The sequence below is a fragment of the Anomaloglossus baeobatrachus genome, chromosome 1, assembly GCF_048569485.1.
Source record: "Anomaloglossus baeobatrachus isolate aAnoBae1 chromosome 1, aAnoBae1.hap1, whole genome shotgun sequence".
In the NCBI taxonomy this organism is placed as follows: domain Eukaryota; kingdom Metazoa; phylum Chordata; class Amphibia; order Anura; family Aromobatidae; genus Anomaloglossus; species Anomaloglossus baeobatrachus.
In genome coordinates, this window is record NC_134353.1 from 86777407 (window position 1) to 86794054 (window position 16648).

The 16648-nt window shown below is 44.6% G+C and overlaps 1 protein-coding gene across 1 annotated transcript in view; it reads left to right on the plus strand.

Annotated features, from left to right (window-relative positions):
• The window catches only part of CC2D2A (coiled-coil and C2 domain containing 2A), a 180422-nt gene that overhangs the window by 114513 nt on the left and 49261 nt on the right, over positions 1–16648 (plus strand). Inside the window, 6 exon segments of the mRNA XM_075346899.1 lie at positions 2257–2398; positions 5110–5248; positions 7250–7453; positions 10132–10224; positions 11082–11173; positions 16075–16242. Of these exon segments, the coding sequence (XP_075203014.1) occupies positions 2257–2398; positions 5110–5248; positions 7250–7453; positions 10132–10224; positions 11082–11173; positions 16075–16242 (838 nt within the window).

The window sequence follows — 16648 nt, forward strand, 5'->3', positions numbered from 1 at the left end:
AATTTATTAATTTTCCCACAGATCCTCAACAAGATTTAGATCTGAACGGTGACTGGGCCATTCACACACATGAATATGCTCTGATCTAAACCATCCATTGTAGCTCTAGCAGGATATTTAGGGTCAATATCCTGCTAGAAGGTGAACTTTCGACCAAGTCTCATCCCTTCTGCAGCCTCTAACAGGTTTTCCTTCAAGATTACCTTGTATTTAGCTCCATCCATCTTCCCATCAACTCTGATCAGCTTCCCTGTCCCTGCTGAAGAAAAGCCTCCCCACAGCATGATGCTGCCACCACCATGTGTGACGGTGGGGATGGTGGTTTCAGGGTGATGTGCAGTGTTAGTTTTCCATCAGATGTAGCGTTTTGCTTTAATTCCAAAAATTTCAACTTCAGTGTTTTCTGACCAGGGCACCTTCTTCCACATGCTTGCTGTGTTCCCTAAACTGCTTTTTGTAAATTGCAAATGGGACTTCTTATGGCTTGGATTCAAAAATGGCTTTCTTTTTGCATCTGTTCCAAAAATCCCAGATTTGTGGAGCATATGACTAATAGTTGTCTTCTGGACAGATTCTCTCACCTGAGCAGTGGACCTTTCCAGATCCTCCAAAGTGACCATGGGTCTCTTGGCTGCTTCTCTAATTAGTGCTTTTTTTGCTTGGGATATCAGTTTAGGTGGATAGTAGTGATGGGCAGACTCACAGGTAACCGGAACCAGCGGACCTAACCATAATTAAAAAAAAAAATCTGGTTTTGGTCCGGGCTTGATATTGGTTATCTGGCCAGACACCAATCCCCATATAAATCTATGGGGACCAGAATCCGGCGCATAAAAATGGTCGTAGAAGGGATAGGGGGATTAGAGGATGCTGATATTAATACCTCATTACTTCGATTTGTCACCTCACCAAGGCAATTGGGAAGACCCTGATAAATTGCCGGGCATGTCACATCTATTGGATGAGACAATCCCAGTCAGCTGCAGGCTGCTATTTTTAGGCTGTGGGGCTCAATAACCATAAGAATACCAACCTCCCGCACTTGGGCCTTATCTTTGGCTGTGTATCAAAATTGGGGGCGACTGCATGCAGGTTTTTTGTTTTTTTAAATTATTTATTTAAATAATTAAAAAGCCGCATGTGGTTCCTTTTATTTTGATACACAGCCAAGATAAGCACACGGCTGTCATTCAGGGTGGGGACACATCTGACTGCAACCATTCACAGAGACCGGTTGGGGGGGAATTCCCTGCATGTGCATGGAGACTAATGCGCGGCCCAGGAAATGAATGAGAGGCCGCGGGAGCAGTTACAGCTATGCTGGTTGCTCGGTAAGTATAAAGCGCCGCTTGCTATATTATTTTTTTTTTCTTAATTTTTCCTTTATTTTTTTATATTACTCGAGTACCAGATCTGGATCAATACCTGGAATTCCCTGAGAATTCCGGACCCGACACTTTAGTACGTTTGAAACTGCCCGGATCCGGACTTTTACAGTCCAGGTCCACCCATCACTTCTTGGTAGGTTTGCAGTTGTGCCATACTCCTTTCATTTTTGATTGATGGATTGAACAGCGCTCCATGAGTTGTTCAGAGCTTAATATATTTATATTTTTTTATAACCTAACCCTGCCTTACTCTTCTCCACAACTTTATCCCTGACCTGTCTGGTGTGTTCCTTGGTTTTCATGATGCTGTTTTATCCCTAATTTTCTCAAACAAATCTCTTCTTTGATATCTTCTTTGAGATCTTCACAGAACAGCTGTAGTTATACTGAGAATACATTACACACAGGTGGACACAATGCACTAATAAAGTGAGATCTGGAGGCAACTGAGGATTATATTTAGGGATATCAGACTATAGGGAACGGAATACAAATACACGTCACAATTTTCAGATTTATATTTTAAATATTTAGAAAACCCTGTATCATTTATACTTCACAAATGCTTGGTACTTTGTGTTGGTGTATCATATAAATGCCAATATAATACATTTACTTTTGTGGTTGTAATGTGAAAAAATATGGAAAAGTTCACAGGGTATGAATACTTTTTTTTTTTTTTTTTTTTTTTTGCTTGTTTTATTAAATATTTTGGTGGTGACTTTGACTGTTTAACATTACATGCATTAGAAAAAAGCTTACGATCAGAGTCACGCCATTTAATGGTGTTGCCTTCAATGCGAGTGACTATTATTGTATGTTAATTTACTCCCCTCACCCGCCCTCTTTCTTTTTTTTTTTTAAATAGATGTCCCCTTTTCCTTTGAGGCTGATGGAAGTAATAAAGTAGCTTTGATGACATCTGGAAAAGTTGCATGCTGTGTATCGTGGGCAGTTGGGGAGAATGGGGTGCCACTAGTTCCCCCTCTGTCACAACAAAATGTTCAGCGGTAAGTGGATATGTCATTACAAGATGTGTTAGTCCTCCTATTTTGATTAAAGGTTCGCTCCGCCTTTTAACATCCATTTTTCATTTATTTTTTAAGCTAAATGGGGATAAACAAATCTCTACTAATAAGTTTCTTGATGTATTTTTTAAGCATCAGAGCTTTGTTTTCTACTTCAGAAATCCCATTATAATCCATGGTAAAATGATAAAATTCTGTCTGCCAGCAGCTACCACTAAGGGGAGTATACAGCATAAGGAATTACGATACCACTAGGGGGAGTATACAGCATAAGGAATTACGGTACCACTAGGGGGAGTATACAGCATAAGGAATTACGGTACCACTAGGGGGAGTATACAGCATAAGGAATTACGATATCACTAGGGGGAGTATACAGCATAAGGAATTACGATACCACTAGGGGGAGTATACAGCATAAGGAATTACGATACCACTAGGGGGAGTATACATAGTTACATAGTTACTTAGGTTGAAAAAAGACCTAGGTCCATCTAGTTCAACCTTCCTCCACCAGTTCTACATTTAGTCACTAAGTCATTTATAACCAACAATGTTGTGTGTACTGAGGAAATCATCCGGCCCTTTTTTAAAAGCTGTTATAGTATCTGCCATTACTACCTATTGTGGTAGGGCATTCCACAGTCTGACTGCTCTAACTGTAAAGAACCCTTTCCTATTTAGCTGTCGGAATGGCTTTTCTTCCACTCGCAGTGAGTGCCCCCTGCTCCTTAGTATTGTCTTTGGAAGGGATAAGTCATGTGCCAGTCCTTTATATTGACCACACATGTATTTATACATATAAATGAGATCTCCTAATATATAAAGAATTACAGTACCACTAGGGGGAGTATACAGCATAAGGACTTACGGTACCACTAGGGGGAGTATACAGCATAAGGACTTACGGTACCACTAGGGGGAGTATACAGCATAAGGACTTACGGTACCACTAGGGGGAGTATACAGCATAAGGACTTACGGTACCACTAGGGGGAGTATACAGCATAAGGACTTACGGTACCACTAGGGGGAGTATACAGCATAAGGACTTACGGTACCACTAGGGGGAGTATACAGCCTAAGGAATTACGGTACCACTAGGGGGAGTATACAGCATAAGGACTTACGGTACCACTAGGGGAAGTATACAGCATAAGGAATTACGGTACCACTAGGGGGAGTATACAGCATAAGGAATTACGGTACCACTAGGGGAAGTATACAGCATAAGGAATTACGGTACCACTAGGGGGAGTATACAGCATAAGGAATTACGGTACCACTAGGGGAAGTATACAGCATAAGGAATTACGGTACCACTAGGGGAGCATACTGCATAAGGAATTACGGTACCACTAGGGGGAGCATACAGCATAAGGAATTACGGTACCACTAGGGGGAGTATACAGCATAAGGAATTATGGTACCACTAGGGGGAGTATACAGCATAAGGAATTATGGTACTACTAGGGGTAGTATACAGCATAAGGAATTACGGTACCACTAGGGAGAGCATACAACATAAGGAATTATGGTACCACTAGGGGGAGCATACAACATAAGGAATTACAGTACCACTAGGGGGAGTATACAGCATAAGGAATTACGGTACCACTAGGGGGAGTATACAGCATAAGGAATTACGGTACCACTAGGGGGAGTATACAGCATAAGGAATTACGGTACCACTAGGGGGAGTATACAGCCTAAGGAATTACGGTACCACTAGGGGGAGTATACAGCATAAGGAATTATGGTACCACTAGGGGGAGTATACAGCATAAGGAATTATGGTACCACTAAGGGGAGTATATACAGCATAAGGAATTATGGTACCACTAGGGGGAGTATACAGCATAAGGAATTATGGTACCACTAGGGGGAGCATACAGCATAATGAATTGCGGTACCACTAGGGGAGCATACTGCATAAGGAATCATGGTTTAGTGACAACAATTAAAATGTGCTGACAAATTTTCTTTATTTAATGTGAGAGCAACATAATGTGGGTGCAGAGGCCCTAATTCCAGCAGTGTCATTTACTGTTCTGTGTGTTTCAATCAAATCAGTGTTTTATCAGCAGGAAATTACTAAAGGATTACTTGTCCTGTGCCATGTATTCTTTCTGTTGTGTGTAACCCTACCCCACCACTGATTGAGTGCTTTCTGCTTATACACATTGTACACATAAAGCTGCCAATTAGTGGTGTGGGCTGAATTTTACAGGGTTCAGCATTCAGAGAACTGGTAGTTCTGCCGCAGAGAAAACAGTGATTGTAGAAAAATGACAGCAAGCAGCCCAGTAAGTGGCACATTGCTGGAATTAGGGTGTCTGTCCTTATATCATGTTGCTTCCAGATTTCAACGCAAAAATCTGGTGATGGATTCCCTTTAATGATGGAAGCGCCACTAAGTTGAATGGATAGAATTGCCTTATTCCCATACCTGTGAGAAAGGAAACGGATGTAGTAAATGTAATATCTTTTCCGGAGTGGGATAATTCCTTACCTGTTAATAGATGTTTAGACAGATTTTTCCTTCTTCATAGAGAAAATATATTCTTATCTGCAACATTAAGATAACAAGATTGTATTATTCTCTTTGGATCGTATGCGTGCTTCTTCAATAAACTGACCGTGGTCGTAGAGTTTTGTATGTGTCAAATTATAATGGAAATATTGAATTACAGGGCCTTAAACAATATTGACGCGGTGTCTTCTATTGGAGCGACTGGACTGACTGACATGAAGAAGCTAGCCAAGTGGGCCGCAGAATCCAAGCTCGATCCCAATGACCCCAGCAATGCAGCTCTTATGCAGCTCATTACGGTGAGATGTACGATGCATGACTTATGATTAATGTGGATCAGTATTATATAGGTTTCTCAGACATGATGAGGCTGGTGTACTTACTGTGAAAATCCATGTCCAAATGTCTGTAATATCTGTGTGAAAATGTAAAGGCATTGCCCACAACTGGCCAACCCCTTTTTGTGTGCTGGTGGTTTCCACAGTATTGTTGGCTCTGTGGCTACCACCACTCGTGTTATTTGTTCTGCAGCGTATCAGCAGCCACTGTGTACTTTTTTTTCTTCTTTTTTGTTTAGCACAATAGCACTTGTGTTTTAACTCCTTCTTCTCCATTCACCAAGCCTGTGTGAACAGCTCCTCAGTGGCCCTCCTCCCTGCTGAAATCTCACGCTGCTCCAAATAAGATGCAGCTGGGACTTATGAGCAATTTCTTACTAAAACTGGATTCATAAAATGCTCATTTTAGTCCCAAGATTATATAACCATTCTAGTATGGATTCTCATAGTAAGTACATCAGCCTTTTAGGTGTAAGAAATCAATTTGATAATTTATGTAGACTGAATTGTAAAATATGGTGACAGAGCTGTTTAAATATAATTTACTCTATTCTTATGCAAACAGAATTTTTCAGTAGAAATAATAAAAAAAATGGACAGTATGTAGTTATTGCTGTTAATAGTCGTGGTGCCTTCAGTATACTTTGAATTTCTTCCTATTGACTAAGTCTATACAAAAGCCAGAATAATGGTACATAGTTACATAGGTTGAAAAAAAGACCCCAGTCCATCTAGTTCAACCTTCCTCCACCAATTTGTTATTTATTACAGACAATGTTGTGTGTACTGAGGAAATCATCCAGCCCATTTGTAAAAGCTGTTATAGTATCTGCCATTACTACCTCTTGTGGTAGGGCATTCCACAGTCTGACTGCTCTAACTGTAAAGAACCCTTTCCTATTTAGCTGCCGGAATCGCTTTTCTTCCACTCGCAGTGAGTGCCCCCTGGTCCTTAGTATTGTCTTTGGAAGAAATAAGTCATGTGCCAGTCCTTTATAATGACCACACATGTATTTATACATATAAATGAGATCTCCTCTGAGACGTCTTTTTTCCAAGCTAAACATATCTAACTTTTTCAACCTGTCATCATATGTGAGGCCTCCATTCCTTGTAGTAGTCTAGTCTAGTTAGCCGCCTTTGAACTGACTCTAACGTCTGAATGTCCTTTTAATAAGGCTATGTGCGCACGTTGCGTTTTTTTGTGACCACAAAGATGCAGAGTTTTTAACCGCAAAAAACGCATAAAAACACACTCACGGTAAAAGAAAGAGCATAAAAAACGCAGGGGTTTTTGTGCGTTTTTTTTGCCGCGTTTTTGTTGCTGCGTTTTTTCCAATGCATCGCATGGGTGAAAATCGCTGGCAAAAACGCAGAAATAATTGACATGCTGCATTTTTGTGGTCACCACAAAAAACGCACCTAAAACAAAACTGCACTGTGCGGACAGCAAAAATGAATACTCATAGACTTTGCTTGGGAAGCAAAGTCATGCAGTTTTTAGACCAAAAACGCACCCGATAAATGCGCAAAAAACACACCGTGCGCACATAGCCTTAAAAAAATGGAGCCCAAAACTGGATCCCATATTCCAGATGTGGCCTTACAAGTGATTTATAGAGGGGTAACAATACGTTGGGATCACGGGATCTAATCTCTCTTTTTATACACCCTAAAATCTTGTTTGCTTTAGCAGCTGCTGCTTGACATTGAGTGCTGCTGCTCAGCCTATCTGTAATGAGAATAACTGCCTGTATATGTGGGACTGAGTGGAACTGGGATTGTACTGTTGTAAAGTTATATCCATTTGTTAAACATTCACCTTTATTTTCTTCTAAATGCCTAAGAAATGAGCTACAGGCCTACAAAGCTTCTTGCCTAACTGCTACGGTTTCTCGGTCCCTGTATTGTATCCAGGAGGCTCTGGATCTATTCCATCAATTCATTCTCCATTTTCTTTAGGTAGCAAACACTGGGGACACGTACGTTCCCGAGTTCTTCAGACTGGAGCAGCTGCAGAAGGAGTTTGACTTTGTATCAGACGACGACCTCAGGAGGTCAAAACGCTTCCGTCTTCTCCAGCTCCGAAACCAGGAAGTGGCAGAATTCCGCAATTTCAAGATGGTGCCCATAAAGGAGAGAGAAATCCCAGACAAGATGTTTATGGTAAAAAGGTTCAATTATACATTTATATAGAGAGAATAAATACTGGGAGACAAATAAGCCTGTATGTATATCTGTATACAGATACATACGCTCTCTGGACAATGGTGATCGTGTGACGCCCTGGACTAGCCAGGTAGTCACAGATAGACCCCGCACCACACCTGTCCCCCAATAAGGTGTCGTCAGCCAACCATTAAAACCTAGTCACCTCTCTCAGTGCTTGATGGAGACACCAAGGGGGCGGAGCCAGGCAGTTTGCCACACCCACCGAGGAGTTCAGAGGGCCTGAGGCAGGAAACACAGTCAGTTGGGAGTTGGTCAGTGAAGCAGGCCTGTGCCCAGGTCTGCAGCAGTCTTGACAGGTGCTGGGGTCGGAGCCCTGGTACCTTTGGCTAGGAGGCATTCGGTGGCCTTAGCCTGCAGGAGCCGGGAAGACGGCTCTGTGGAACCGTGGTGGACTGGGACAGGGTAGTGGCCCACCGGTACCGACCCGGGGAACCGACTCGGAGCACACAGGGGGAGATACTCAGACCCTGAAACGAGATCCAGAATCCACTGGACTGAGTTAATTAACTGATTGCGGTCTGGACTATAGGTCCTTTCCCACCCAAGTCCCGACTGAAGACAACAGCCCACCTAGGGGGATAGAAAGCCACCGCACAGTCAGAGAGATCCCACGGGCCAGCCACATTCAGAAAGCCAGGGAGCGGACTCCCGTCGCTGAAGCGCAGGTAGCCCACAAATACACAACACGGTGCAGGAGAAAGGCCAAGACCACCGAACCGGGTGGGGGACCAGACGCAGCCGGCTGCGGGCACCGACCACCATCAACTTGGTTTACCAGAGACTTGTGTGTGTCAATAACTGTGAGTACAACAGTACCATCCGGCCGCGCACCACCCAGCAACCCCCAATGGGTTCTGGGGCCATCACCCCTACCCATGGAGGAGTTAACAACTTGCTGCACCACCATCTCCCCTGGGTGCCTAGTAATCGCAGCGGTGGTGTCTACACCTTCACCACATCCCGTGGGTGGCGTCACGAACTCAAGCGCGGCTCCGGACGTGCACCTACCTAACCCCCACCAAAAGCGCCAGCACCCCCTTTCAGAGCGAAGTGACCCCGGGTCTGGAGGCGCTCGAGCCACCCACCAACGAGCCCGGATCAGAGCGGCTTGGCTGCAGCCGAGCGCGGGGCGGTACAATAGGTCATAAGCGTTTATTTTTAAATTCAAGTTTTTCCTTCCATCTCATCACCCCCAGTGTAAAACATTCAGCCCCTTGCCATGCCATCTGTCATTACTAACGTGTGACAGACAGCATGGCTGGTGGTAAAGACCTCACTGATACCAGGGCAGTACTGTAATAGGAGCCACCGGTGTAACAAGTCTGTTTATAGTCTTTCTTGCCTCCTAAATTCAATACCTGTGAGTGATATTATTGACAAGTGGAACGAACTTCGGGAACTCGGCCATAAAGTTGGGTCACAGAGTGCAGATGTCACGCTAGGTACGGGGAAGTGCCAATGGCACAGTGAAAGGGAAGGTAAACACTGTCTCTAGGGAAAGGGAAGGTGGTGACCGCTGGTCCCTGGGGTCCCTTACCACCCTAGATAGGTTCCGCACCTATGCGCCAAGCCAGATACCTGACTCTAGATATCCCTAGTGCTGGGTTCTAAATAGGGAACGGATGAGATGAGCTCTTCGTCAATCCCACTAAATAACTATAGAAGACACAAGGGGGACGCACAGGGGGAAAAGCATGAAAGACTTATTAGATGACTCAGGTAGAAGTTCAGCAAAGTTTTCAGCAAAGATACCACAGAGGAGTACAAGCCACCTGAAAAATAAAAGCTCCTGATGCACTTTTGGTCCACCTGAGGAAATGATTCTGCAGGCTTATCCCACCCCCACAGAGCTATTACATGCCCACTATCATACACTGGTCGTATGATTAATAAGGTTATGTATACCAAATTTACTATCGTAAATCATATATTTTGATTCACCGGATGTCATATATGTCTTATTATTCATCAGAGGTCACAGAGTAAGAATATTTGCAAAACATTCAGCAAAAGCCTGCCTGTGTGAACATACGTCATAAAGGACCTGTCACTGCTCCTGGCGGAAATGTTTCTCCAAATAATTAAATACTTGTATTCCCTATAATAATAATAATTTCGGGGCATCATTATCTAAGATCTGTGTTGTGCTTTTATACTGTTGCCATTGGGATGTTTCCCTGCACTGATTGATTGGGCCATGTCCGGTAGGATAAACCATCATGATTTTAAAACCCAAGTGTGTAGGAATCGCAGAGGTGCAGTACAAAGCAGAGGTTTAAGAAAAGATGTTCCAGGTTTGTTCAGAGTTTCCTGAAAAAATATGGATAAGTACTGCAACATATATGTCTGATCATCTTTCCAATTATGCAGACTAACGAGCAAGCATCTGTTCTATGCCCTATTGGCAGCTTCATCTGAGTCTTATTGTGTTAGGACCCCATTGTTATCAGATCCTGGGCTCATCGGATGATCCTCGGGTGGACAAGTCCAATCATAGCTAAAACCTATCCACAGTACCTGACTCTTACAGAAAATAAGCATAAATTGAAGCTCAAAATATTAACCTAATCTCAATATTTGGATGCTTTTTATTTTGCTTTTTTTTAATCTAGGACTATGAGAAGAAATTACAGGACCAGGATGTTGGCACCGCAGAAACACATTTGGATACACATCGGATTATGGTTGCCAAATATCTCCACAAGGTATATGATGCCTAAAGACATAGACAAAAGAAGGTTTACACACATGCAGGAGTTCTGATTTTTTTTTTTATTCAGCTGTGTACCTGAAATTGGTTGTCCAAGTTGGATGTTGACTTCTTCAAGTAGGTCAGCTTAGCTTTATCAGTGGAGGTTAAACACCCTGCAGCCCCATCGATCATCTGTTTACAGCTCCTGCTGTGGATACATGCACAGAGTACAGTGCCAAACATCACAGCTCCATACCCTGTGTAATGGCCAATGCCTGGTATTGTAACTCACAAAACAAGAATGCCGCGGAGACACCATCCCTTGTTTCTTAACGCTGGCAGGAAACTAGCCAGGTCTTTCACTGAGAAGGAACAACCACGGGAAGGGCAGTCTCCAATCAAGGAAACTGCCTATACCAAAACACGGTATCCATCCACAGACAGCTGTTTCGGGGTATTTGCCCCTCATCAGTGTGGGGTAGGGAACTGGTTAGTAGGAGCAATGCCTAGTAGAAGACTACTGAATGGTATTGTAACTCGGGCGGCTCTCATTCACTTCAACAGAACATGAACTGCAGTACCCCAGAATGGCCACTAGACCATGTATGGACCTGTGTTTCTCTGTGGTCTTCTGGCTCTATACACTATACTAGGTTCAGCCCTGCTACATAAGCCAGATTATCTCTGTAAGCTTCCACCTCCATTTCCAAAATTAAAAAAATACAATTGATTGGCCCCACATGATCATATTTTTTATGCTCAAGAATGACCGGGCTTTACCTGCGGCCAACACATTGTCCTACAAGACCAAGGACAGGAACTTACGTTTTTTGTATAAGTGATGCCTATTTTTATTTTTCATTTTGTCAGGTTAGGGAATCTGTGATTAATCGGTTCCTGATAGCGAAACATCATTTCATTCTTTCTGACTTGGTGGTTGAAGAGGATATCCCCAGTCTTGGGTAAGATGAGCTTATATATGTCTTATTACATATGGCAATGGTTCCTCAGCCACTGATCAGGTTATGTAAAATAATTTAGGAGCCGTCAAAGTTGTCCTTCAAATGTAACAAACTTAATACAGTATAACCTCTTAGAAATAGAACTTAAAACCCAACTTCTAATCCCTGGAGATGCACACCGAAATACATAATCATGCTATGTTGCGGGCGGGGAGGGGACGCTGCGCTCACCACGCTCGGGTCCGGCACTGCTGCTGCTTCGCTTGCTGCTCGGTGGCTCGAGCGGTGGGCCGGATCCGGGGACTCAAGATGCGTTCCTCGCCCGTGAGTGAAAAGGGGAATGGTTTTGGGGAGTTATTGTCCGTGACGCCACCCACGGTTGTGGTGAGGTTGTGACACCACCGCTGCTCTGGACGGGGATCCCGGGAGCGATGACAGGGAGCAGCTTGGATGTTGTTTTTTCCCCTCCGTGGGTAGGGGGGTTGGTTGTCCCGGGGCCCGGTGAGGGAGGAATGGCAGGCGGGTTACGGGGCCTGGTGAGGTGCAGGGCCACGGGGGCAGCGCGGTGCCGCGCGGCACGGTGATACTCACTCAGCCAATAATGAATGCAAAGTCTCCGGTAAAACAAACGGCTGGATGGACGGGTCCCACAGACTGCTGCGGTGGTTCTTCTCCCGGTAGGTTGGCGGTGACTGCCTTTCCCTGCACCTGTGTTATGTTCTCTGTTCTGGTGGCTTCCCACCGGTAACCCGCTCCCCAGCTTGGATGGAGGCTGAGGGAGCCCCTTTTGCCCTCAGGCTCTGGCCCTGGGAACTGTAGCCTTGTCGGTGACTGTATTTCCCTTCACGGTTTGAGCGGTTGCCTTCAATCGGGTCTTGGCTGCTGGGAAACCCCAGAGGTTCCCTTCGCTAACGGATTTGACCGGTTTTACGGCGACTCCAAGCCTGGTCGGGGTCCGTAGGCCCTGCCGAATGGTGCTGGCTTCTCTTCGCTCCCCGATCCAGTACCGGCGGGCCACCGCCCGTCCCCGGTCCTTATGGTTCACGTCAATCAGCCCCTCCTGCAGACGGTCACCACCGTCTGCCAACCTTGCTGTATGTGTCCGGGCCACGCACCCGGACACGGTCAGTCTGCTCCGCTACCACTTCACCCCTCAGCTCAACTCAACTGCCTTCCTTTTCCCGCCTCCAGGACTGTGAACTCCTCGGTGGGTGGGGCCAACCGCCTGGCTCCACCCCCTGGTGTGGACATCAGCCCCTGGAGGGAGGCAACAAGGATTTTTGTCTGACCTTGATGTGCCTAGCCGGGGTGTGTTGTTGCAGTACCCATGACGTTCTGGCTTGTCCAGGGCGCCACACTATATTATGTTCTTGGATGCTGACGGGTGGGAGGACTTATCAGGGATCTGGTCCGTCAGCTGTGGACTACCAAAGTGGTGTTTGGACCAGAGTCTTGTGAACCTCCTACTACCAGCCAGCATCCTTCTTCTGGTTGAAAAGCCTACTATTCAGATGAGATCCCAGGGATGGATGCTAACATGTGGAAGGAGGTTTGCAGGGATCTGGTCCGTCAGCCAAGGACTACCAAAGTGGTGGTTGGACCAGGGTCCTTGGACCTCACCCTACCAGCCAGCATCCCTCTTCTGATTGGAAAGCCTACTATTCAGCAAAGGTGCTGGGGATGGATGCTGACAGGTGGGAGGTTGGCAAGGATCTTATCTGTCAGCCATTGATTACCAAAGTGGTTGTTAGACGAGAGTCCTGTGAATCTTTTTGCTCAACTCTCCTAAGTGGTATGTGGAAATCATAGGTTTCCAAAAAGATCATCCTTTAAACAGTATTTGTCATAATGTTTACTTGGTCTTACTGGTACTAGTCCATTGGTACTGGTATGACCCAAAAGCAATGCTCTAGCTCTGAGAAAGCCAAGAAGACGACTGATACATTCAGAGTACATCAACTCGCCCATAACGCACGTTGAGAATCATTTTCATGTTCTTTCAAAACAGGCCTAGAGCATTGCTTTGGGGCCATAGAGACATCAGTGAAAAATTACATGCCCCATGTGTTCTGATTAGGGGCAGTAATATCAGGACATCTTTCCTGTTAATATTCCATTCAGCATATTCTGTATTTCTTATGGACAATGTATAAAAAAAAATTATCAATGCAAATGATCCAACTGCTGCTTATTGCCCTATTAAAGGTATTGTATGACAGTAAGCCGGCAAGGTCAGGACCCTCCCCCCTCTATACCAGCCTGCCACTAATGTTTTATTCATTGTAATTTATATCTGTACTTTGTATGTAAACCCTTTTCACATGTCCAGCACTATGGAATCAATGGTACTCTAAACATAAATAAATAATAATCTAACCTCATCAATCGTCTTCCCGGTACTGTTCCACATGGCGGTGTCTTGTACTGCAGCTTTTTTCCATTGATGTATGTACAGAGTATTTCTAGTGTTTTATAGATTGGAGAGCCGTGACTAGGTAACAACATACTTATTTTTTGAGACACTGTTGGATATAAAAATATATTAATAACTTGTATATGTTTACCGTATTTTTCAGATTATAAGACGCACTTTTCCTCCCAAAAATGTTGGAGCAAAATGAGGGATGTGTCTTTAAATCTGAATGTACCTTACCGGGGGGCGGTAGAGAGGGGTCGCAGGAGGCAGGGGCAATGCTGTGCTGCGGCTGCTGCTCTGTGCTGGGGCTGTGGGTGCTGCTCTGTGCTGGGGCTGTGGGTGCTGCTCTGTGTGGTGGGCGGTTCTGCTCTGTGCGGCAGGAGGCGCTGCTCAGTGAGGCTCTGTGTAATGGGCAGTGAAGCACGGGCTATCCTAAAGATGTCAGCGGTGAGGGCTTCAAATCATGGCTCCCAGAGTCTGCGTGTGTGCAGATTGAGCTCTCAGCTCAATATCTCATAAGCGTACTCGTCACCTCCGGTCCATTGACGTCCCAGCAGCGGACTTAAGGAAAATGGCACATAGACGTAGCATGTGCGCAGATGAGATCTTGGCTTGTCATTGAGCCAATAAGTCAATCTGTGCACTCGCCGACTCTGAGCGCCATTCCTTTTAAGCTCGCACTCGCTGAAATCTTCAGAATGGCTCGTGCCTCACCACCCGCCACAAGCACAGAGCAGCGCCCGCTGCCCCAGCACAGAGCAGCGCTCTAGCACAGCGCCGCAGTGAGCATCTGGGCCCCCATGTGCACCGCCCGCAGCATCGCCATACTCCAGCACTGCTCCTGCCTCTTGTGACTACCGCCTCACGCCCTCCCCGGTAAGACACCACCGGATTATAAAACGGACTTCTTCTTTTTTTTTTTTTTTACTTTAAATTTGGGGTGCGTCTTATAATCCAGTGCGTCTTATAAAACAAAAAGTACGATATATTAGGAACACCTCACAAGATTTTTTTTTTTTTTTTTTTGTAGTCGACAACCCCTTTAAGTAACATGTCATAACGAGGGCTTTGTATCACTGACGTGTTATTTCATTCTTCTAGTATGTTGTGATCATTTCTCCATGTGTCTGTATGTCATTTTGATCTATATTTATACTTTTTTACTTCTGCTTTGCCTTTTATACTAAGTTCTAGTGGCTCCGGGTACGTCATCCATCATTGTTCAAGTCTTCACTCAGTGCACTGGCAACAAACCAAGGGTCTATCCATTTACACCATACCACCTTTACCAGTGTGTCACAGCTATGAAAATCCACCCCTGCATTACATTTCTATGATGTGACCGTTGCCTCCAGTATCATCCCTTGGTTATTGCCTGTGTAGGAATAAGCTCTCACTATAAAGTTGTAAAATATAAGTATTTGGACACAATCCTCTACAGATCGTGGTAGAATAAGGGAAGTCAACGTCCTTTCTCGGCCATTTCTTTATCTCATATAATGGAACATTGATAGGACCTGGGTTGATTAAATTTAAAGTGGTATAATGTAATATCTTCAAAATTTGGGTAACACCTCTTTAAAATCACAGTCGCGTGTTTTCCATTTCTAGACACTAGTTTTTTTACAACTTTATGGTGGTGTTTTGTACCATAGTGATACCTAGTATCAGTCCTATACGGCAGTCCTCATGGAGGTCAATGAAGCGGTGGTCTAGATCTGGTAACTCTACAGCTGGTGTGAAACCAGGATCCCAACCATGCTGGACAGAGACTGCTGGGGGTTGTAGTTTCACAACAGCTGGAGAGGCATACATTAAAGACCATTGCTCTAGAAAATGGCTTGGAAGATACTTTAATAATGTAGTAATGCCATTGTGCACCGCCCAACAGGCCATAATTATTGCCGCAATCAAAGAAGGTGGATCAGGATACAAGTCTAGAAGACTGGCTGCTATTAAGGCACTCGGTGCACCTTGGGTGTGACCAAACAGTTCAGTGCACCTTCCCCCTCTTTGTTTTGGCTCGATCTCCGCCTTCCTATTCATTGATTGACCACTCAGTCTTTACAGGAACCAGTGAATGTCAGAGATGGTTGGAAAACATGTAAGTGGGAAGGTGCACTGAACGCTCTGGCCACACCCAGGGTGCACCGATCACCTTATTAGCATATTTTGAGTAAAGCATAGATGCAATCACTATGTAAGTCTGGTGGCATACAGCTAGTACATTACTGCAGCATCATTTTATTTACTGCTATTTGATATACTTTTGACAATGACGACAGCCCAGTCTCCCACCTTGACAATTAATGATTGGAAATTCCAATGTGAGACTTCTTCATTACTTTTTATACCCATCGCTGTCCATTCTGTTGCAATTCTCCAAGCCATCTTTAGAGGACTCCACTGAGGACTGCTGCATAGTTAGACTTGAAGATATATGATGTGATATACAGACCAATGATGGTTTCTGCTCACGTTTCAGGATCCTGGGAATGGATCTCTTCAAGTTAGCGGAGCCGAAGCGTCCACTGAAACCCAGGAGAAAAGAGCGGAAGAAGGTCACTGCTCAGAACCTGTCTGATGGGGACATTAAGGTCCTGGTGAATGTCATCCGTGCCTACGACATACCAGTCAGAAAACTAACATCTGGGTGAGAGAACAATACCTTGAGCTTTGTGGTACTTATTGGTGCAGATCTCGATAGAACAAGGGTGGTCTCGCTAAAGCATGCTCAGATAAAGGTTTACTAGAGATTCAAATTGGTAAATAGGGGTAAGTAGGTTGTGTAAAAAGAGAAGAAAAATCTAGCTAAAGGGGAGGTCATTAAAATGTATAAGTTTTATTCCAAATTCATAAAAATCCAATAGCGCATGTTGAACCACAAACACTGTGCTGAGCGAGCACTGAAATGCCTGAGTGCTCGTTACTCAAATCAAACAGTTTGGACGCTTGGCTTGACTCGAGTAACGAGCATAATGGAAGTCCATGGGAAACTCAAACATTTTTGTTCGAAAGCCCATAACAGGAGGTCCAGGGATGCGGTATCTCTCTCCCTT